The 23059-nt window shown below is 36.7% G+C and overlaps 1 protein-coding gene across 2 annotated transcripts in view; it reads right to left on the bottom strand.

The window, feature by feature from the left end:
- Nucleotides 1-250: 250 nt before the first annotated feature.
- NRP2 (neuropilin 2) overlaps nt 251-23059 on the bottom strand; it is an 84417-nt gene continuing 61608 nt past the window's right edge. Inside the window, exons 14-17 of one of the 2 annotated variants that reach the window (XM_072121088.1) lie at nt 22290-22386; nt 20438-20476; nt 4858-4920; nt 251-4740 (exon numbers count right to left, since the gene is read on the bottom strand). In XM_072121088.1, the coding sequence (XP_071977189.1) occupies nt 4445-4740; nt 4858-4920; nt 20438-20476; nt 22290-22386 (495 nt within the window). In that variant the 3' untranslated portion in view covers nt 251-4444. Of the gene's footprint in view, nt 4741-4857; nt 4921-6938; nt 12491-20437; nt 20477-22289; nt 22387-23059 lie in introns of those variants that run through there. The other variant, XM_072121089.1, reaches the window with a different exon arrangement.

Consider the following 23059-nt stretch of genomic DNA (forward strand, 5'->3'; position numbering starts at 1 on the left):
GCACACTAGTATGGTGTTTTTGTGATCAGCATTTTAAAATTTCCCCCCCCTTTCATGTAGATTACATGGAATAATAAATTATGCCTCCAAGAAATACACTTTGTTACACAGAAAACAAGATCTCATACAGCTCTGTAATCAGAAATCTAACAAGTTATGGTTATTGTAAGAAGGGGAGAAGTCAACTTTAACTATCCATAAAAACTTATTTACACAATAGTACAATTAAAGGAAACCCGACAATAGAACATTCTGGCTTATTATTTTATTAAATAGTTATTTAAAAAAAAAATGTTTATACAAATAACATAACACAGTTTACATTGTATCTCTAATTCTTTACATAAAGAATCACAGTAAAGCTCTGAAGTCCATTCATTCTGGCTCAGCCAGCAAATGGAATGATGTCATTTAACCCCTATGCTACCAAAGGAGCATGCAAGGCCAAGCCATTCCAAGCCCCTTCGTGAAAGGATTAACGAAAAAGCAGCAGGTGACAAAATACCCAATGCAAATTTCATATTTACATAAAGATTTAAAAGAAGGAAGGGAAATATAAATAGAGAGGGAGGTACAAAAACTTCTAAGAGAGATTATTTACATATAAGGAAATGTCTTGGACTGATTATGTTTGTGAAAACATATTCTATAAATTATAACTTTTACTCCAAACACTTACAGAGGCCCTTAACATTTAAGACTGGTGGTGTGCCTTATCTTCCAGAAAAGAAAATATGAAATTTGCTGAGTATATTACATTGCTGCATCGAAAATTACACATAAATAAACAGAAACAATTTCATTTATGGATACAAGATCAGACCCTTCAATCCTACAAAAACATTCTGACTGTCCTGTATGGAGGTGTAGCTGCTGTATTGATTACCCTGTGCACATTACCTTACAGTACATTACCAGGCGCAAAAATATGCAATTCCAAAAACACTTTGTCTGATTTTAGTTGAACATTAAAGAAACATTCAAGACACAATTGATATGTAATGTTTTGCCTAGTACATAGCAGGAGGGAGCAATCTTTGACACAGGGATTCTCTTTGGTGTTATCTAAATCCATGCTTTATGCCCCTCATATCCAGCATCTGGGTTAACACAGTGCAAGTTTTTGGAGATCATTTAAATGTAAAACAAATTGATTTAGAACTATACTGGAAAAATGATTAAAATTTGCATTGAAGAAACCAAATCTTTTTTTTTATTCCATATGATATGTTAATTTGATTTTTTTTTTGGTAGAATTGAAACTTTTATATGCATTTTATAGTCAGTTTAATGCAGGTACGCTATAAAGAATACAGCTAAACCAGTAGAAGATGATCATTTCAAAGGAGAAATGCTGACTCCATGGCACAACAAGCATTTAATAAATAGTTTGCTGATATTTTACATAATTTTGGAGAAAATGCCTGAACATGCACAGTATGTTACATGCTGGTTGTGTATATCTGACAATGACATTGGAGAAAATACTTAGATTTGTTATGCTTTACATCTTGATCCATCCCTAACACATTTCTATTTGCAAAAATCTTCTCAAAATCACCACAGAGTAAAGTAGCTTTCCTTTAAGCTCATCCACAAATGAAATATATAAGACAAAGGGTAGAATAAGCACTTAATTTAATGACATTGTTGAGGTTTTATCATAGAACAATTTAAGAAACGAAAAACGTGGCCCAAACTTGTAGATTAGAGGTGTACTGTTCGAACAGCTGTGTAATTCTACAACTACATGATTCAAATATTAATGTCTTCATACATGAGGAACAACCTACTGAATTCATCTGTTAAAATACATGGGATACATTCAGGCAGGAAAGCCTGGCCCTGAAGGGCTAGCAGGAGGTCTGAGGACATTCTCGGATAGTATAACTGAATGTCAAGGCATAGTAAATTGCCCTGGTGATAAAGAGGTCACATTTGTACAAAATGCAAAAACTACTAACTCTTAATTGCTATCCTTAAACCTCAAAAATGTTTCACTTTCTATTACAGTAATAAAATTCTGTCCTGCGGCATTAGGTATAAACTTTAACCTTAAAGAGGCACTGAACAGTTGGCAACTGCAACACAACATTCACTTTTCTTTCCACTATGATACAAAGTATTGGAACACTTTCATGGAATTCTCATCTTTTCAGTAAGTTGAAGTGACATTGAAAAGTCTCTAACTAAAATGATGAGAGTATGCACCACACATAAAAGAGAAAATGAACCTTCTACATGTACTAAGTGGAAGTCTTTAGTGTAACTAGAGACATGACTGGAACAAGCAAAAACAACGACCCTACATCCTGTATGAATAATCACCCGATGGCTATATCTATCCATACTTTGGCAACAGGAACTACACACTTACTACATTAGTTGTCCAAACCAAGTCCTAAACATGTAGATCACATTCACATTTGAAAGGGCCCTTAGGAAATGAAAGCATTAAATAATAAGTTCCATCTTTGAATATCCAAGGCACTTAAGTAGGAAACAGGACTATGCTTAAAGAAAAAATGTGTGAATGTAACTAATTCTGATATGTAAACAGCCCCTATTTCCTTAATCAAAATTACAACAAGAAAACAGCTTCCCGCAGCTATAAGACACTAGTTTCTGCTATTTTACCAAAGAACGGCCATACACAATACAATGTACAGGGCATTACAATCCATAAATATAAACCAACAAAGAAAAGTAAGCAAATAGACACCAAAGTGACCCAAGTACTGCCCCTTATCATTGCTACTAAGTGCCAGTTAATGATAGACTGTGCCCCTTTGAATATGTAATGTATGTGTATCTGTACTTGTAATCTGACTATTCATTATTGATATAAGGGCTGCTGTTGGGTTTCCTTTAAATTAAAAATCAATATAATGCTTCTACTTTTTTATATTTAATCTTGGAGTTTATTGAAAGATCTGCACAACTGACTTTGTGAATGGTTTTTGCCCCCTACAAATGCATGCTCTATACCCTCATATGAACTAATGCTACATGACCACTACATGTAAACACAGTGCTGATGAGTTCTGCTACATATAGTTAAGGCAGGCATAGCTAAGAAGTGGCATGCTTTGCTACCCCATTGGTTATGCACGTTTTAAGGCTGTTCATACTTAGGTGCAAGCACTGGATGTGCTCATTTTGGGCATTGAAGAGAGATACGCTGGCTGTAAATAAGGGAAGAGACTCCACCCTGCCGAGGCCCATGACCGATAGGTAAATATGCAGAACAGTACCTTTACAAGGATGTTATCTGCAGTAGAGAATATCTACAGAGTAGATATTACATAATATGTGCCTGACCTAGATGTATTAATCCATGGTAAATGCTGTCCCATGGCTATTGTTATTTATGTTAGTAGAATGACTAGTCTTTATCTTATTGCAGTAAAATCTAGAGGACAGTGAATCTCCTATAATGTTTGCTCAATAACTGTGTATTTTGGAAAGTGAAATTATCAAAAAGGGGACTGTGAATAAACATGAGGCAATGGTCTCCATCAGAATTTCCATAATCCACTGTACTCTTTCTTTAATTTACCTAAAAAGTAAAAGTCTAGACATTTTATTAAAGTGCTTGTCTATTCTCAGAACAGACAGCCATATTGCCATTAAACCAGTGCTCAAAAACACCGGTACCACTAAGCCTGGATCTATATAATCCAATTCATTGGCTGTCTTTAAGGCAGGGGCACTTTAATAAATCTGTCCACGGCACGTTGATAGCAAATGCAGTTTAGGGGTAAAATGTTACTTGAATAAGCTTCACCAGAAAACAATACATGAATTGTAATTATCCCCACCAGCCCAAACATACAATACATAAAAGGTACAATCAAAGCCAGCTCTGAATATAAAACCCTTTAAAAATGTGTCCTTTGTTCTAGGCATTTTGAAAATAAAAAGAAAAGAAAAACTATAATAGACCGTATGAAGAAGACGGTCAAATTTCCATTAGAGACCTGGCTGTAGAAAATGGCTCTGAATCACAAGTATTCTTAAGGCTCTTCTACTCATGTCTAGATGCTGTCGTGCAACTCCTTACTTTGGGATGGGAAAAGTTGATCTCATCCTCCTAAAAGTGCTGTTGTTCCCAAAGGTCCAAGTGGTACAACTAACAGCACTGATACGAGATTTTATGCACATCACTCCTTCATGGAGAGATATGTCATAAGTAGGACAGTCTGAAAAGGTTTACATCAGGTCTGTAAAACTGGGAGGCATAGGAATTTTGGGAGGCATTGGTTGAAAGTGAGATTTTGTCCTTCCTTCTCAATTTCCATCAGTATTTAATTTTTAGAAACACATTTCAGTGTCCTTAACAAGAAAAGCAGCTGAAACAGCTAATTACCACCGTATTTGATGGCTAGTAGACCTTTATATGGTAATCACCAAATGTTCAAAATTACAAGGTTGGTTCATTCCGTCATGCCTCAGAACAACATTTCTGTGGATTCATTTTCACCTTATGTTTTATTCCATCATAAAGCTCAAAATTATAGTTCTCCAAAGTTGTAGAGCTACGAGAGGAGAGACCGGTGTAAGAGCAAGTGCAGTAGAGTAGCAAACCAGCACAGATAGCTCCAAGGAGGACTCCAAGAGAACTCATAGCAATAATGGTCACCAAAATTGGGTCCAAATTATAAAGCCAACTTTCTTCTTTGTCAGATCTTGGAGTTACTACATTACTTGTTGGAAATGTCGTATGAGATTCATAATCACCTAGAAAACAATAGTCATATATTAGGAATTAAATTAATAAATGGAATATAATAGAATAAATATAAACATATAATGAGATTAAAAAGACCAGAAAAATAGTAGAAAATTGTGACTTACTTATTTTCCCTCCAAAGCCACGTCCCTGTAGGTCATGATTATTTCGTAAAACTGGAACATCCACTAGAAAAGAAAGAAAAAAACATTTTCAAACAGGTTAGAATATTTTAGAGATTCAGAAAAATTAAATAAATTATGAAACAGTAATAATAAATTATAGCACCAAAGCATATGAATTTGTTCATGGTACATGTATTAATTTTGATTATATTGCTACTATTGAATCAAGTGGTCAGATTTACCAATCCTTATTGACATCTACAAAATTTTGTTGTTAAATTAATTGTAAATGGTGATATATTAGATATATTACATGTTGCATGGCTAGTGGATAGAAGAATGAATATAAAGCTCCAGAAAAACAAGCCAATTACAGATATTTATAGGCATGTAAAAATATAAAATACTATAGCTGGTTTACTATAGACAGCTGTTTCATATTTTGTCCCGTTCCTTCAACATGGACAACATGGTTGGTCCCCTTTACATTCCTTCTAAACTGGTTATTTTTAACTTATCTTAGTAAACCACACATGCTGGTGTGTGCCCCCTCTGACAGGATCTGTTCTTTTTTTATCTTCTTAAGCCCTAGATTTTGCAAAAAAGAAAAAAGGCTTAAAAACTATGCAAATTAGCCTGGGGAACTCCAGACTCAATGGATGTAAATGGAGCCTGGAGCCCCTCAGGCTCATTTGCATAATTTTCAAAACCTTTTTTCCCGTAAAAACAAGGGATTAAGAATGTAAAAGAATAATAGATCCTGACCTAGGGGATACACACTGGCATGTAAGTGTGCTTGGTTTACAAGCCTTAATCCTGGAGTAGATGTCCTTTAAATGTACTTATGCAGGTTTATTAGTTTTTAATTTAATGTATTGCTCTTGCCACCACATATGTGTGAATAGAAACATAAAGCCACTTTCCATTACATTTAGATTGTTGTTGCAATATATTGTTGAACTTTTTTGGGCACTTATTTGTGCTATGCTTGCCCCTCTTCTAAAAATTGGGGCTACATAAACAGGGAGGTCAAGGAAGTCCATCTTTTTCTTTAAAATATATAACATAAACCCGGCATAAATTATACTGGAAATCATAGCTAGAACAGATTTCAGTTCTGGTACATAAAAATATATAAAAATATAACAAAAGGATAACCTGGGCTTCTTAATAACTGTGGCTTAAGAAATGTCCTTACAGGGAGAGGACCTTACAGAGTGACGTATCCCACTATAGTGAGATACTGGGCCATATGTTGTAAGGGCACATCAGGAATCTCTCCAATGTGTCCTAACAGCGTATGTCAGAAAACGTGATGTGAACCCAGCCTTAACCTGCAGCACTGAAGCAGACCAAGCTCTATATGGCTTAAAAAACGAATTATCAAACTGACTCATGTCTCAGAAAATCAATTGCATACAATATGTGTCATTCTCATTTGGAATATTGGCAAAGCCGGATAAAGGTTTTAACCCTATAAACCAATAGTGTGCCCTCTTATCCTGTTATATTGATTTGCCTAATCTTGTATAAACTGATGGAGCTGAATCAGGGGTTACCCCCACATGTGGATCTTAGCGAAGAAGAGGTAGATCCCATTGGTTTCCAATATTTTTACCCCATGATCTTATATTCCTTTTCTACTGAATGTAACTGTATTTTTTTTTTTACAAAGTATTGGATGGACATTGCACTAGCTGAGAAACTAAATCTGGTGAGATCATCATGATAAATTTCCACTAAGCTGCTGATGCACACCAGTGTGATTGTGTTGCTTACTTCTGCCCTTTAGGGAATGGGAAAAATGATGTCCCATTTTGTTGATTACCCCAGAGAGAGAACAATCGTCATTATAATCACATTTGGGCAATTTAGCACTTAGCAACTTTAGTAAAATCCCGGAACTACCATCATTGTTGTCTCAGGTGACAGGCTGAAACTTTCAGACAGTAAGTAGAATGCTAATATGAGGGGAAAGTGAGGATGATAGGGAACTTAAAAAGCTGTGAATTTTTTAAGTGCTTGAAAGCCAATATAATTTATCTGAGGCATTTTTGGTGGTAAGTAAAGAGAAACAGATGTTTGTACAAAAATATTATCCTTTAATTACATTCCACACAGCACATGATCAAATAAGATTCGAATTTCCATAAGTTTTTTTTTTTCTTTCATTCTCAGGCAGAGGACAAAGCAATAAATGCGCAATTATATGGGAGGAGAGAGAAAATGATTGGATATCATATTTTCCAATAGTTATTTCCCAGGGCTTTCATAAAAAACAACATTATACAGCATACAGATAAGGGAAAGCATTCTCCATGCCCAATTGTTTGCAAAGAATTCACAGGTAGCAACATGGATAACAATTATGGTTTGGTGTTTTATAAAAGGGTCATGCCTTCAATGTAAGCATTAGTAATCACATTAATATGAAAAGATTCTCAATAGTATCTAGAACATTGGCTAAGAAATCCCATAACTATCTGGACCAGAACATTGAAGTGTACTTGTCCAACAAGCCAATACGTAAAAAAGGGCCATACTGATTAAAAACTTCCTAATAATGGTTCAAATAGTTGTTGCTACGGTAACGAGGAATGGATATTGGCAAACCACAAGTAGCCTATGTACAACCAACAATTAGAGAAGTGATCATTTAGTATAGGCAACTATAGAGTGGCCATCCATTCACCGATTTTTAGGTGATAGTCTTGCATTCAACTTCACTTTAATGTGATTATCCCTTTAATAAAATACCATAATATCTCCCCCTTGCCACAAGGCTACAGTATTTTTTTAACAAATGGTTTACTTTGTAATATAGGCCTTGATAATTAGTTAAAACGGTTTAAAGCAACCCCTTCAGAACCAGACAGCAACATGACAAACATTGAACAGAAATAGACTTTACAGTGCTGGGAAAAGTGAACATACATTTCATGATATTTTGTCTTGTATGGACCTTTTTAGGATTTGATCAACAATACAAGCAACTAAAAAGGCAGCAAAGATGTAGAAGAAAAACATATTAATGAGGAACAGTTTCCCCAAAAACGAGGAAGCTGAAGGCCAAAAGGTTCCGTGTTGTATTTGTTCCTTTTGTTTAGTCTTTTTATTTGTGCACAATGCAGCTGGTTACTTTTTTGTATACATATATTATTTTTCACTTGAGTCAAACAGTAAATGCTATTTACAATCATGGAACTTTGTTCTGAGCATGTGGCAACAGATGGTAAGCCTTCAATACTGCTGTTAGATTAAGCAGACAAGAGAGAACTAGCAGCGTAATTACACTTACACTTTAGGACTGATGTGTTTTTTTAAAACAGTTACAATAAATTTCCTCCTTTAATTAGGCTCTATGAAAAAAAATCTCTGTACAAAAACATAGCTCCGGATGGAAGCCATTTTGTAAGAATCACTTTCATGCTAAATGGGTTTATAATGCATTGTGCAGCAAGTTGGCGTGACTACAAACTAAGTGGATCATCAGAATTAATTCTTACAACATAGATCCCTGAAGAATATTGGTAATTACCATACATAGATTTGACAAACAGTTTCCATGCACTGCTATGCAGAGGAGACCTACATGAAGACGTATCCCAATCAAACGTGGCCTAGATGGGCCATCTCCTGATCACTAACTTTTTGTCAATGTTTTCATAACTCAAAAAGAGGTAGAGGAGCACTGTTTCAATAGCTTGAGGAGTTATAGATCACTGTGCTATGCATGAGCTCAGATGTTTCCACAACTCTGGACCACCGCAGGAACAAGGAGAAAGTGCTATTCCCATCTCATCCATGACTAGCACAGAAGAGCAGAAGTAGTCTGAAACTACCAATTTCTTTAGAACTAGTTCACTATCTTGTGTGTATGAGGCCACTCTCTTAAGGTGATGTCGAAAGTGGTATTGAGCATCATTCTTTTCTAAGGACAATTATTCTGCTTTTAGGAGACATAAGCTGTTGTCTGGTGTAGACCCTCTCCTCGTGCACACAAACATGTCCCAAGTTTGCATGTTTATGGTGGGTCCGGAAGGCATAGCAGGCAGTAGAACTGTTGTTGGACCAGTAGCTATAGAATATATATATGGACACATCTAGGATTTGTCATACAAAAAAACCTAACCTAAGGTAACTCAGAGGTATAAATTACATTGATGACATTGGTGACTCATCTCGTCTAGTGGCACAAGCCTGACAAAAATGATATAGGTGTATGGAACTCTTCTCGGGGAAAGTATAAGATTCCCTCAATAAAACAAGGACACGACAAGAAACATTGAACATTAGGTTGCCTTAAACTGAATAATTACTTTTGTTTTGTGTAAAATAGATGAAACTTCGGAAATTTAAAGCTGAAACTTTTGTCTCAGAATTATCTCACTTAACTGCCTGGTTTTCCTCCTGGTATACAGGTACTTAACAATGTACAAAATATTTCCACTTCTAGGCACATAGTTATGTGCATATTACATCACAGAAAAATAATTAGTAGTAATGCCAAATGGACATAACCAATCTAATACAAAAGGCTCAAAATTATTATACACAGCAGTGAACTGTATACTAGCATTTATGTGAGAAATACATTCAAACACCCAAAGAACAGCATGGATACAAAAAAAATATACATTTCTATGTCACTTTAGCATATAAGGCCACCCATTTGCTACCTAAAAAAATAAGTAAAACTTATTGTTCTTAAGCTCCACTAATACTGAAATTGCAAAATGTGTGAGCCACGATAGGTATGTACATTACAAAAAATAAATAAAAGCACTTGGCAAAAGTGCACAAATCTCTTCAATTATAGATGAATGTTTAATCTGGACCAGAGAAAAGGTCAAGTGATGGGATTTTCTTCTGAAATGTATGACCAAAGCAAAAGAATTGTAGAACCAAAATTTGTGTTTTTTTGGCTTCCTTTGTAAATGTTAGTAAACAAATGTTAAAGTGTTAATAAGGACCTCCCAGCCTTCCCATCATATCTGTTATGTTAAATACTTGTATAAGTAGATTTCTGGATTGTGCCATTTTTATGGTATATTATTCTCATATTTTATTAAAAAAATTGACAACCAGACTTTAATCATTTACTTGTGAAATGGGCGTGTCCCTGCAAGTCCACACTGCAGATCTGATTGGACAATGTCAGACTGTGCAAAGACATACCTAATTCTAAATAAGGATGGTTTAATATTGTTATCATGTAGTAAATGCAATAATTTTATAAAAGACACATCAGAAGATCTGCCGGGTTTCTTTTCATATAGAAATTTTGTTATTGATCCCAAATGTCTACAAGGAGATGGAAAAATATTTATTTTTAAAGTTTTGAAAAGTGAGTAATGTATGTTCCACTGGTACTGTCTGTTGCAGGGCACCCAGGTAAATAAAAGGCCAGATAAATAAAAGTATTTTCTTATATGTAGCAATATTACTCCTACTCTTAATGCTGCAATAGACATTACTTTACAGCAGCATCCACTAAATGTGCTGATGTTCAAAGGCTCTGAATACATACCAGCAGAAATCACTTCATTGATAGTCTGGGCAGAAAAGTGCCAACAAATGGATGGTTGTGAGGTATGAATTAAATGACTCAATAGTATATAAAGTAAATTATTCAGTATTCCAGTAGTTTATCATTGAGATGTCTGCCCAATGTCCATAAAGATTTAATAACATAGGGATAGGGATAGCTCCTCTAATGATTATCAGGGATAGCAAAAAGCAGTAAAAGTAAAAGCCAAGAGTAATGCATAAAGACTGGTGTGGTAAAGTAATGTGATAAAGAAAAATGTGGTGTTCCTCAAGGTATCCAGTTAAATTAGGTAACCTATACTTTCGTATGGGATGCTATTGCCAGGGGCGTAACTACAGTGGTATCAGCCATAGCAGCAACTACGGGGCCCGCAGTGTTAGGGGAACCCGGAATCCAAACTGACATACTAAAGAATGGAGGATGTGCACCATTACATACATATTATGTTACACATTGTACTGCATAATACGTATATAATAACGCACATATTCCACTGCACACAACATGAATCGGCAGCTCAGCTAAGAAATGTCGGGGGAAAGGGAAGGGACAGAAGAACAACAGGAATAGGGATGTCTCATATCTAATTCCTGCTGTGTACTTCCCTAATGTTAGCGGCTACTGGGACAGATCTGCGTAAGTGTATAAATGTATATATCAGTGCATAAATCTGTGAGCATAAGTAAATACATGTGTGCAAGAGTGTATAAATATGCGAGTATACAAATATGTATAATATTTTATGAGGCAGTAGGGGGCCCTATTCATAAGTCTGCTATGTCTCTCTTAGTTCCGCCCCTGGCTATTGCTCTACTTTACTTTTAGGTTTATTCTATTTTCCACTTACGTTCTAGTTCCTTATGAACAACTCTAACATGGCAGATGGGTGTTATTCGATATGGTACATGGCCATAAAAATAGTTTTGTTAGCAAAATGAATTTACAAAAAGAACAGTTTTCAAGAAATAAAAGTTAACTCTCATGTTTTTGTATTTGCATATATGTACTATAAGCTGTCTAAAATGTACTGCAGTGAGCTCTACTGTACAGAAAGATATTTTTCACATAACTATTTTGGTAATATTAGATTTTTGAATATTCTACCATGTTTAAAGATATTTCCCTTAAGCACAAGTTGAAAAATTGGCACAATTGTTTAAGTTAAATAACTTGTGCTTTAAAAACTCTATCCTTAAATGGTAGCTTTTAAGTGTATGGGGAAAGAATAGTATAAGTGTCGTAAATGTCCATTAACATTCACAAATATTATAGAAATACCCCTAAAATTTTTACATCTTGGTATCTACATCCATGGATTGTACTGATGTCCTCACTCAGGTGACTTGATGTGCAGAGTCCATGAGCTCACTGAAATACATTTGTTAGAATTGCCTAGTCTCATAAGTGGTGTTCACCACTACTTACGTGCGATCACATACACATGAGGATATTTAGATGTATGTATACGCTTACAAACTTTCCTTCATGTTTTCAGGCAATCTTTGTTTTCCATCATGGGAAATTTTCAAAATAAAACTTGGAAAAAAAATTGTCTTTGAAAAATTAAATAAAAAGCATTCAGGTTCTAAAAGGCATTGCCCCTTTATCTCAAACGTTTTCCAAGATGCAGCATTAGATTTTAGAGACAGTCAAGAGGGGTCGAGATGTCTATGATTTCAAAAATATGCAGAACAAAGTATTGTTGGGTTTATAAGGAAAGGGAGAATAAAAGTGCAAATTGAGCCAACAGTTCTTGAGTCTTTTAAGTCTAGATCCAGCGTCCATAGCGCCCTCAGCAACGTGAACTCTGATCAGGATCATCTTGCTCTAGTTTTATAGTTAAGGTAGGCTCCACTGCCAGAGGTGCCCCATTAGCGTAGTGTGAGGTTTTGTAGGTGATGGCTGGGTCGCTCTTCTTGGCCGCATAGCGGAAGCGGTGGTAGTGGAGCACCAAGGCTAGTGCGACGGAGACCAACACCAGAACAGCGCCTCCTGCTGCCATAACGTAATACCAGTAGACTGGGATGGGCTGCACTGACACCGTATCCACTGTGGGCTCGCTCCCTGGTAGAAGGGTGCCCCCTGGTGGAGAGACACAGAAGAGCGTTGCTAGGTGGGATGTAGGAGGACTTTGATCAAAAGAAATCACACATGCTATTAAATGCTTTTCCAAAATACACCCCCACTAATCTATCAGTTAAAAAAAATTATTATATTGTAATAAAGTAAAGCTCTATCTTAAAATGAATCCCCACAGCTATGAATGCTATTATTGAAAAGCTTTCATGACTAAAGAGAACATTTCAATAGGAACAACATATTATTAAATGAGAAGCCTCATTTAAAAGAAATTAATTGATTCAAAGGTTATACAACCCCATCCCAAATTTCTTAAGTTAAATGTCATAGAAGTCATTCAAAAGTGTAAACGATTTTCTTTAAAAAGTCATCTGATCTTTAGTCCATGATATAAACCATCCTGGTTTACAACTACACAATTGGAAAAAGTAATTACAATGGCGGATTTTCATGCACAAATAGTAGACGAACTATAGTAATTACAATACACATCTGCCAGACAACACACCTAGACTACTCCATGATCTTATTCCCTACTAATTTTACTTTCATGTCAAGAGTGTAACTATCACTCCAAAGTTATGGGCGGCAGCTTTGGTTTTCTAACATAATGTGCTGAGATGCTTGTGACCACACAAACCTCCATGAATATTGTCCTCACTTCTCTTAAGCACCTCATAAACATAACTCAAAAGACTGCACAAGTCCAAGTAGCTAAAGATCTTGAAAACATTTTCAAAAAATGTGTCCACAAATATTTGGTCCATATTTAGCTGCCTGCCAGCATTTTATGAAGTGCATAAACTGGGATGGGAAATGTTGATCTGATGTGTAATGAGAAATGTAAAAAGAGAAGGATAACTTTAAATCTAGTTGACTAAAACAAGTATGAGGTCTAAAACTTTAGGGAAATTGCATGTCTTTGAACTAGACTGGCCTTGGTTACATCTAAATTTATGTTGAGAGAAAGACATTTAGTTACATTCTTGGAGGTGTATGAAATACCACAGAATCTACACTGGACCTTGAAGAAATATACACTTTCCAGAAACATGGGGTCAGCCAAATCCCTTATCTAGTAGATTTGTCTATATGTTGCCAGCTCAGCAATAGTGTTCCCTTTCTTAATTTGTCAACTTAACTTGAACAGGCAATTCACTTTTTTTCCTTCTCAAGGGTAAGTCAACCTCTCTGTAACTATTCATATGTCAGCGGCTGAGAGGATGTGTGTTGCAGACTGTAAAGAAGATGGAAAATGTTTGCTATTGCAGATCGCACTCACCTCCTTCAAAATATGAAGAGCTTTATAAATATTAATTACACCAAATCAGGCTAAGAAATGATTAGGTTTCGGGGAAAATCAGCAAATTTTTAGCTGTTATTTAACTTAAATAGCTACCACCAAAATAGAGGTAAGTGTAAAAAAAGACTTTCTAATAAAGCATTAAATTTCTCCAAATCGTGATGACTCAAATCTTGCTGTGAATTGATGGTGGTTAAAAAAATCAAACTAATAAATGCTTCATTAGATGATATGGGGCAAAAGTTCTGACTGGTAAGGGTACTAAAATCCTTAACTAGTTGCTAAAATGAGGGGTCCGGGGATCTTGTCTAATCTCTGGGCTCCTTTGTTATTGATTGGCTCAATCCTTTCACAGATTAATAAAAAGCCTTTGACTTTGTGTGAATACACATGCCACACACCCATGCCGAGTGCTAATGCCCAACCGTTTTAGTGGCCGTGGAGCTCTGAGCCCCTCTGTAAGTACCCGCTAAGACTTACTTAGTCCATGAGGGCACTTGCACACATGCTATTTAGCTGACATTTTCAGCTAATATAAATACATTTAAACAGGAAAGATTCTGTCTCCATTTTAATCCACCAAGTTCTGGCTAAGAAAACTGTCAAAATGGCATGTGAAAGCACTTTTTGGATGTTCATGTGTTTGGAAGCTGGCGGTCTAGATGTTTAAAGCTGTAAAGTCCTCTCCAGAGTCGGACCAAACACATGGCATTGACATACTTATCTTGAAATGACAATGTCTTTATCCTGGTGGACAATTTTTTTGGCCAACATAGTATAGCAGTGCTTAACATTCACAAAACTCTACTGCTATACGAAAGAATCTGGATATAATGAAGTGCCAGGGATGTGTACTTGAACATTCCTGCAGCAGATTCATGGCTATGACAATTTCCTGGCCTTGCAGTTTATTGTTCATCATTTGCAGCAATGAATGTGTCATACTGAAACTGAATCACCCATCCCAAAATCTGGGAACAAAAACAACCTCTTCCCCCTGTCACCTTTCCTCTTTCATCTATCAGACATGCAATGCCATTGTGAGGGTTGAAAACAAGTCACAATAGATAATATGCAGAACATAGATCCAAGGACTGTATAGGGAAAGGTTAAAATGTTATTTTTAGTGACAAAAAAACAATACAAAAGACGGGACACAATTTTGTACAAAAACACACTTGTTCTAAGGAGCTTTTCATCTATAAATCTAGCATTGTTTGCTAGGCTGAATCTAAAATGTTTTCCTAACAACATGCCATTTTTAGACATATAAGGGGTATATGTCACGGCCTGTACACCTGAATACTGACGAACAAGCCATAAGTTGGTTGTGATTTGTGGTGCATAGAGGTATGACTATTTACCCCTCTACACCACTGGTGCCAGACCATGGAGTGGCCTGCCCACAACCACATGACCTGTCATAGAACTGAACCAGTTAAGTGTGAGTGCGCCCTCATCCCCGAATATATATCAAGAGATCAAATTCTCTTGATATATTCGATGTGGGGCCAACACAATGGACTGCCACATGGAGTGCCAGCCCTTGATATGTCTGCCCTAGTGGATCAATATGTAAGTTATAGATGGGGCACCATGGGAATGGCATTGTACACCATAATATGTATCAAACCTATATTTGCCATGAATAGCTCAGCATTAGGCCTCACGCACATGGGTGTGTTAGGGGTTTGCATATAAGAGTTTTGGTGCAGTAATAGAGATGTATCTTTCACATACAAATAGTTGCATTCCATATTCTGGGTTGAATATCTCAATAATAGCTTATATATTATTCCTTCTTACACCTATGATGCTTGAAGTACATTTTAGTGTGAATGTCTATAAAGTACAGTGGTTACTTTAATAATATTCATACAGTAAAATCTATTGTAAAAATGATTATTACCCAAACTCTATACTTTGATAATTTCTAGTATAGTGTAACCTTGTGACTAAACAAGACATATTATGCTGAATAATTCATGATTTGTTGGAATAACTGTGGGAGAACAAGCTATTCTCTAGCACCCAGCCAAGCCGTTGCTATGTTTTCACTGGCTCTACTTTGGGCTTCAGCATTTTACTGATAAATATGGAAAAACAAAAAAAAATATTTCAGACATGTATAAATGGAAACTATCAGGGAACAGACAGACTTAAAATAACTAAATATGGTGCCAGACAGCAAAGGAAAGATCTCCTTTGGAAGAACTGTCCATAATGGAGCTTTTATGCTAGAGGGCCCTCGGCAGCTGTAGTGACAAATCAAATATTGCTGATAAACACAATGACCAGCGGAAAGTCCGGACAACTGAATACAAAGGGTGAGAGGCTGCTGTTGCAGAACTCATGATTATTCCAATCCTGGAGCACGAGTAAATATTCAACAACGGCCTTGGCACAACATTGCATTTTTTCTTGTTTGGTTATAGAAGCAACTGAAGGAGAAAAACAACATGCCAGCGAGGCCAGGGGGAGCAGAGGGCGTCACTGTTCACTTAGCATATTTGTAGGGCTGCGTGTTTAGTGGTTTGCATAGAAGTAAGCAACTGCGGCTAAATTCATGAGCTTCTGCAGTAGTCTACTATAAATTTCAAGATTTGACTTTCTAGAAAGCGAAATCTGAATCTGATACAGCCATAGGAGGGGGAATTATCAGAAGAGTCTGAGAGCAGAACAGTTCTAGTTTCCCTTGGCAACCAATCAAATCTCAGCTTTCATTTTCCCACAATTGTTTATAAATTTGAGCTGTGATTGGTTGCCATGAGCAACTAGAACAGTTCTGATCTAAGACACTTCCGATAAATCTCCCGAACAGACTCCATGAGGGGGGCTTATCATATTCTGGTATTGTGCGCCAGTGTATCATTAAACCTGCCCCTCCAGATATATCTGTCTACACTACTGTAGAATTACAATAAAACCTGCATCTGAATGGGTGTGAACATTAGCTAGTTCCTTCTTGCCGGCAGCATGGCTCTCTTCGTACCCACCTGGTATGGAGGTGGAGTATGGGGGGAAAATAATAGCAATTCCAGGAGGTTCGCAAGAGAACTGGCATCCACCCCTTGATAAATCTCCCCCCATATGTCTGTGTGTGGTTTCCCATGCTCGCATATTGCTGTGTTGCACTCGGACAGGGGGAATTTTTATCTGTCCAATACTTTGACACACACAAAAAGATATGCGGAGACAGATTTCGCTTGCACCCTATGGAAATAACTATCGAAATAACTTATTGGATTGACCAACATTCATGTCTCTGGGGAAGTCAGGGAAGATAGCTGCTTGCCAAATAATCTCTCAGCTGACAGCTGTCTTATGAGTATGGCCAGCTTGTTTTCCCAAACCTAATGTTTCACATGGTCTAGAAATGGAGATAGAGGAAAGGAGGGGGAGATAATATGGACAATTCCTGGAACACAAATATTAATACTAAGCAAGCACTATTCATGTAATTTACAAAAGTGAGATAAATGCAGTGATATAAACCATAAATGATATAGCATATTGTTGAGCATGGAACTCAATATGGGTTAGCTATGATACCGGGCTATGGGCAGTGTGGGCACTATGATGTGCATAGAAAAGGAGAGAAATACCATCATTTCAGACACTGACTTTGTAGTCTAATCTGCAGGTAGCATGTTATAGAACAGGTGAAGCTTATGTGGTTTTGTAGAACTTGTAATTTTACCATAGTCGAGGCGGCATTCCTATTGGTGATTAAAGGAAATGTACCACCAGTGCTTGGTAGAGGTTAAAGATCTGAATGCCTGTATACTTTTATAAGATAATCGCTGACTGATTGCTGGTAAAATAAATACTTTCATCGCTATGTAAATTAGGCTGATGGGCTCCAGGGGTCATTATCAGACCGCTCTAGCCTCAGGGTACACATCTCTCGGAGCCCTTCAGACTAATTTACATAAGGATCAAAGTATTTTTTTTTCAGCTGGCGGTCATCTATTATAAAAGTATGCTGGCATTCAGGTAGTGGTAGTGTTATGTACAGGTTAAATGATGTGATAGATTTCCTTTAAGATTTTCATAGAGAGCGGACAGTAACTGGTTGGACTGACTCCTTGCTTTCTGAGCATGGAAAGAACAAACACATAAATGTATAAAGTAAAATCTATCCTGGAAAAGTACAAAAATCTGCTATGCTCCTCCTGCTCTATAACATACTACCCTCAGATAAGACTGTATTTTCCATGTGATGGTTCCCCTTTATATTCTTTAAACAAAGATCCTATTCTCAGACTCATCAAACCCAACTCTTTTGCTTTGCTACAACCGCAAGATTAAGACTCAAACAAATAATCATATTTGCCTTTTACTGCCCCAATCATGATACAGCGAGTATTATTAACACACAAATAACATTTAGCACAAGAAACTTACTCATATGTGACTCACCAGACACACATAAGACTAGTGATGATATCTGCCTATGACCACATTGTAACCCACCCACACAAGAACTAAACAAAATTTTAATGATTTTCATGTACAATAAATTTTGCTTAATTTTAATTATTTGATCCTAACAATATTTTATTTACTTACCTTCCACAATGATCATTTTGAAAGGGCAGTCCAAAATGTTTGCCAAAGGGCTCAAAATGAACTTAATATAATAGCTGAGCTTACACAATCCCATTTTGATATCCTGATAACGGATCCCAACTGATCTCTACTTCCCGTTACAACCTAAAAATGCCTCCTCAGCCAATCACTGATTGAGCCAGGTTGCTGAAGTGCCCAATAATTGACTGAGCAATAATTACCTGGAATTTTTTGTATGTCAGGATGGGAACAGGATGAAGAGAGCATCAGGGACCCAGTAGGTGTTGGAATAGAAGTGAAGGGGGTTGGTTGGATGTCAATTACTTCTTTTTTTTTTTCTTAAACCAACATTGGGCCCTTTGTCAAAAATATTCCCCACTGTCTAAACCCCTTAAAGGCCAACCTATCACAAAACCTGAAAAACTAGGTGTAACAAATGAAACTATAACTCCTAATAGTATATTTGTAGGCACATAGCTCAAAGACTCTAAGATGTAATAAATTGTTAGGTAGGTTTCCTGACACTTTTTTTTTTAATCTACATTAAATAAAGCACAATTTTTAGGGATTAACAAAAATCCTTATCCTTAAAAAGTATATTTTCAAAAACGTCTGAGATGTCCTAGTGATATGTTATATGTTTTATTTAAGCAATGTCATGGTGTGGAGACCCAACATGCTCCTGGAAAAATGGAGCAAAGTATTGAGCCGAGCTCCGATGGGATTAGAACCATGAACTATGGCTGCCCGTTCTTGCATCCCAGCACTATGGAAACAAACCACTCCTCCAACACTGACTATGTGGGTTAACAAAGTAAATGACATCATGCGTATGGAAGACCTTACATCTTCCTTGCACGGCACCCATGCGAAATTTAGCAGAACCATGAACTATTTTCGCATCTGTGCACCTATATCACAATTGCAAGTTTTTTGGGTGACTTAAGACATCATCTTAGGGGTTCAGCCAAATCATGCTGCCCTATAAGTGCACTAATGCTCCTTAATTTCACCACTGTATAACTGGCCTAGTTCTTTTGCAGACGAAAAAGATGAAAGAGGTAATCAGCGCTCAAGGAGGAGTATAACTGCCCCTTCTTACAGTAAATCAGGCTGTTAGAAAGAAAAACCTCTGAGGTTAGTATGACATGTCTTTTGACCAAGTCAAATGTTTAAGGAAATATTTGACATAATCTTTTAACACCTCTATTGCTCTTCCCAAGTAGAGTTAAAGGAAATCCACCATCATAATCAAGCATGATAAACCAGGGACACCTACTTATAGATCCAGGCACAGTGATAATCTTCTTATATTTGTTATCCATGGCCTCCTTCAAATCAACTTTTAAAAGTATGTTCATTAGCCAGAACAGCTGGGGGGTGTTACCAGAGCCCCTCTGTGTTGTAGCTTTGTAGGTTGTTACACTATTCCCCTCCTACAGTGTGAGATTACAGGAGGCAAAGGGAGAGGGGAGTGCTGAGGAAAAAGAGGGGATGGTGAGATGTGCCCCTGAACAGTGTAATAGCCTGTGAATCTACAGCACAAAAGGGCTCTGGTAACAACCCCCAGAGCCCTTCTGGCATAATAGCATCATTTTAAATTTTGATTTTAGTAAGAAGGAGGCCATGAATAACAAATATAAGAATATTATCACAGTCACGTTTTTTGCATCTATGAGTAAGTGTCTTTGGTTTATTGTGTTGTTTCAGATAGTAGATTTACTTTAAACCTTAAATGGGTTATCTAGGCTATAGAAAGGAAATCAAGGAGTAGGGAATGTGTGAAACTAGCAGATCCTCACCTATGGACTCTCCCATGGTTGGCCCAGTGATTGAACCAAGAAGATATATATCAGTCTATATTTACTGTAAAGGCAAGTGATTGGCTACAGCAGCTAGGTTTCCAAAGGCCACATTAGCCGTGGCACTGGAGTAGCAGGGAGTTATAATTTTCTTTTAAACCTCAGGAAAACCCTTTAAGCCCCAGTTTCTGATTTACCCATATTACATAGATCTATACATATAAGGTGATTAGGAATTTATTATGAATTGATTTATGATAGTAAAATGCTTACCTGGATATACAGTCGGTTTGGGAAAAGCAGAGATGGGTTCTAGAAGAAAAAAAAACAAAATACATTTTACTTATTTTTGGTAAAGTGCAATAGTCAGCATTACATATGTATGACTTCATTTTACACTGCTGTAGTAGATGCCTTTCCTACTTGTGTATGTTAGTACACATCACTCATAGATACCTTGCAGTAAACCACATTAGTGAGTTAATTTCAGATACAAGCACAAGCCTCCCTCCGGATTCATCACATTTCATTTAATATGCAATGTCGATGCAGAGCGTGTGTGCGAGAGATGCTTATTGATTAGGCATCCAGTCTATATTCCATGATAGGCAATGAATATCCTCAGTGCTGTGTCATCTCAAATGAGATAAGAGAATTATGATCTCATGGTTACCAGTAATTATACACAGCCCAATATTTAATGTAAGCAACCTCGGAACTACATTTCCCATGATTCTACGTCTGTTGTTAGTTGTTCCCTGTAGGTGGAATATTCCTCCACCGCAAAAAAAAGGCCAAATGAAATTGTTGTGGTCAATGGATTGTGATTAGAACCTATAGGCATCTAGGCAGGGCTCAGAAAAAAAATCTATGATCAATAAACTATCCTTGACTGAAGGGACAATTATTTAGCTAAATTGTAATTTTCTGGTCCAGATCTTTGGAATCCCACTTATCTAAGTCATTGAATCTTGACAGCAAAATAACAGGGGGACTATGATGGAAACATAATATCCATTGTAAGGCTGAGGTTTTTCACCTTTCTGACCATCGGTTGTATAGTATGGAATGTTGTACAGCACAAATGCACAAGGATAACTCTAATGCCGATTTACATCAGTCTTAAACTTTCTACTCACTCATATAATGTACCATTAGAACCACAATCAATAGGCAAGAGCCCGATTGAATCGAATCTGACATTGTCAAATATTGGGGTTATTCTGATTTCATACTACTGATAACCCAGCAGCCATAAGCTTTCTTATATTGAAGAAAGGGATTCTCATTGCCCATCAACCTTTATCTCTTAGATTGCAGCTCGGTGAATATGTTGTGAGAGGACTATACAATGAACACCTTAGAATTTCATGACAATATATTGACCCTTTGCAAGTTTTTGCTTGTGCATGGCCTGATGATGCATTTTATCATTCCCATGTGAAGCCATTGATTGATATTACATGTTCTAAAAGTTATGTTATAGAGATCTGACTGGTGGACCCTTTGGATGAAAGCTTTTTAAGCTCGCTTCAATTTACAATACTCATGTTGAATGTAAAATTTTACTTTCAGCGTGGAATACATTTCCTATGGTCTGCTTCTTTGTTAGACTTTTCTTAAAAGCTTTTCCACAATCAGGATTAATATTCAGCCCCTGCCCATAATATCAGACATAATAGCTTCTATGTTTTTATTGTGTTATGCTAAATGTTATATTACTTGATATTGGATTAATATTATATGTTCAAATATATAGAACCTAGAGTATCAGGAGTCTCTAAACTAATTGGGTAGTCTAGCATCAGGTCGTTAATATTGTATACTTAGGGTTGAAGCTGCAATACCTTGAATTGCAGAGATCTGATTGGTTGCCATGTTTTGCTCTTAGACACTTCTGATAAATCTCCCCAAAAGTGTTTGAAGTAAATTGATCTTGATGGCCTTTTCTAAACATATGATGTCAATGCCTGGTGCCAATGAGTAGTTGAAAATTTAGGACATATAAGAAATATGATAACTTTCAGTACTAAGGATAAAACTTCATAAAAACATCTCTTGTGTGAGAGCTAAAACCAAGCTCAGTATACAAAGGCTATAGGCCTTCCATTCCTGATCCTCTTACCCATGCAGTTTTCCAGAGGGATTTCATTAGCTATCCGAATGTCATCCACAGCAATCTCTTCCGAATGACCTTTACCAACAATTCCTTCTATGACAACCTGCAAGAGGAAAAAAGAAAGTGTATAAGAATATAATATCTATCCATGTACCATATGGCCAGGCTCATATATATATGGAAAAGATTATTATTATTACTGTTTATTCTATAAACATTAGAGTACTAGGTGTAGGGTATCCCATTTGTTACAGTGGATGGCAATACACTTTATATGGATGATTGTTCTTTAAGGTGAAATCTCCCCACTGACCCCACAACCACCCAACTGAATGCAAACTTGGCTTGGCCCATATGTCTTGAATAGGGAGAGGTAAGTTGCTACCAGACAACTTAGACATTGAATAACCTTGTCTGGGTATGTTGTAGGGCATGTTGTAGTCAAACTGCCCTCTCCTCATTTTCCCTCAAATTTTTAATTAATGGAGGGTAAGGCAGCCTAGGTGCCAAAAGGGAGGGCTCTAAGTGCCACCTCTGGCACTTGTTCCATAGGTTTGCCATCACTGCCATATTTAATAGATGGTCAGTTGGTCTGCTTTGAAATGTTTTTAATTAGATAACCTTCAATGGATTGCCACATGACTCTTGTGCTCAGCCAGCATTACTTTTCTAAGGTGTTATGTCTACTGCTTTGTATAATGTCCATTTAATCTCTTGCCACCACAGGACAGATAGTGAATTGAGGGATTGAAGCTCTGCTCTCGATGTCAATAAAT

This window comes from Engystomops pustulosus, chromosome 8 (genome assembly GCF_040894005.1).
Source record: "Engystomops pustulosus chromosome 8, aEngPut4.maternal, whole genome shotgun sequence".
NCBI classification, from domain to species: Eukaryota; Metazoa; Chordata; class Amphibia; order Anura; family Leptodactylidae; genus Engystomops; species Engystomops pustulosus.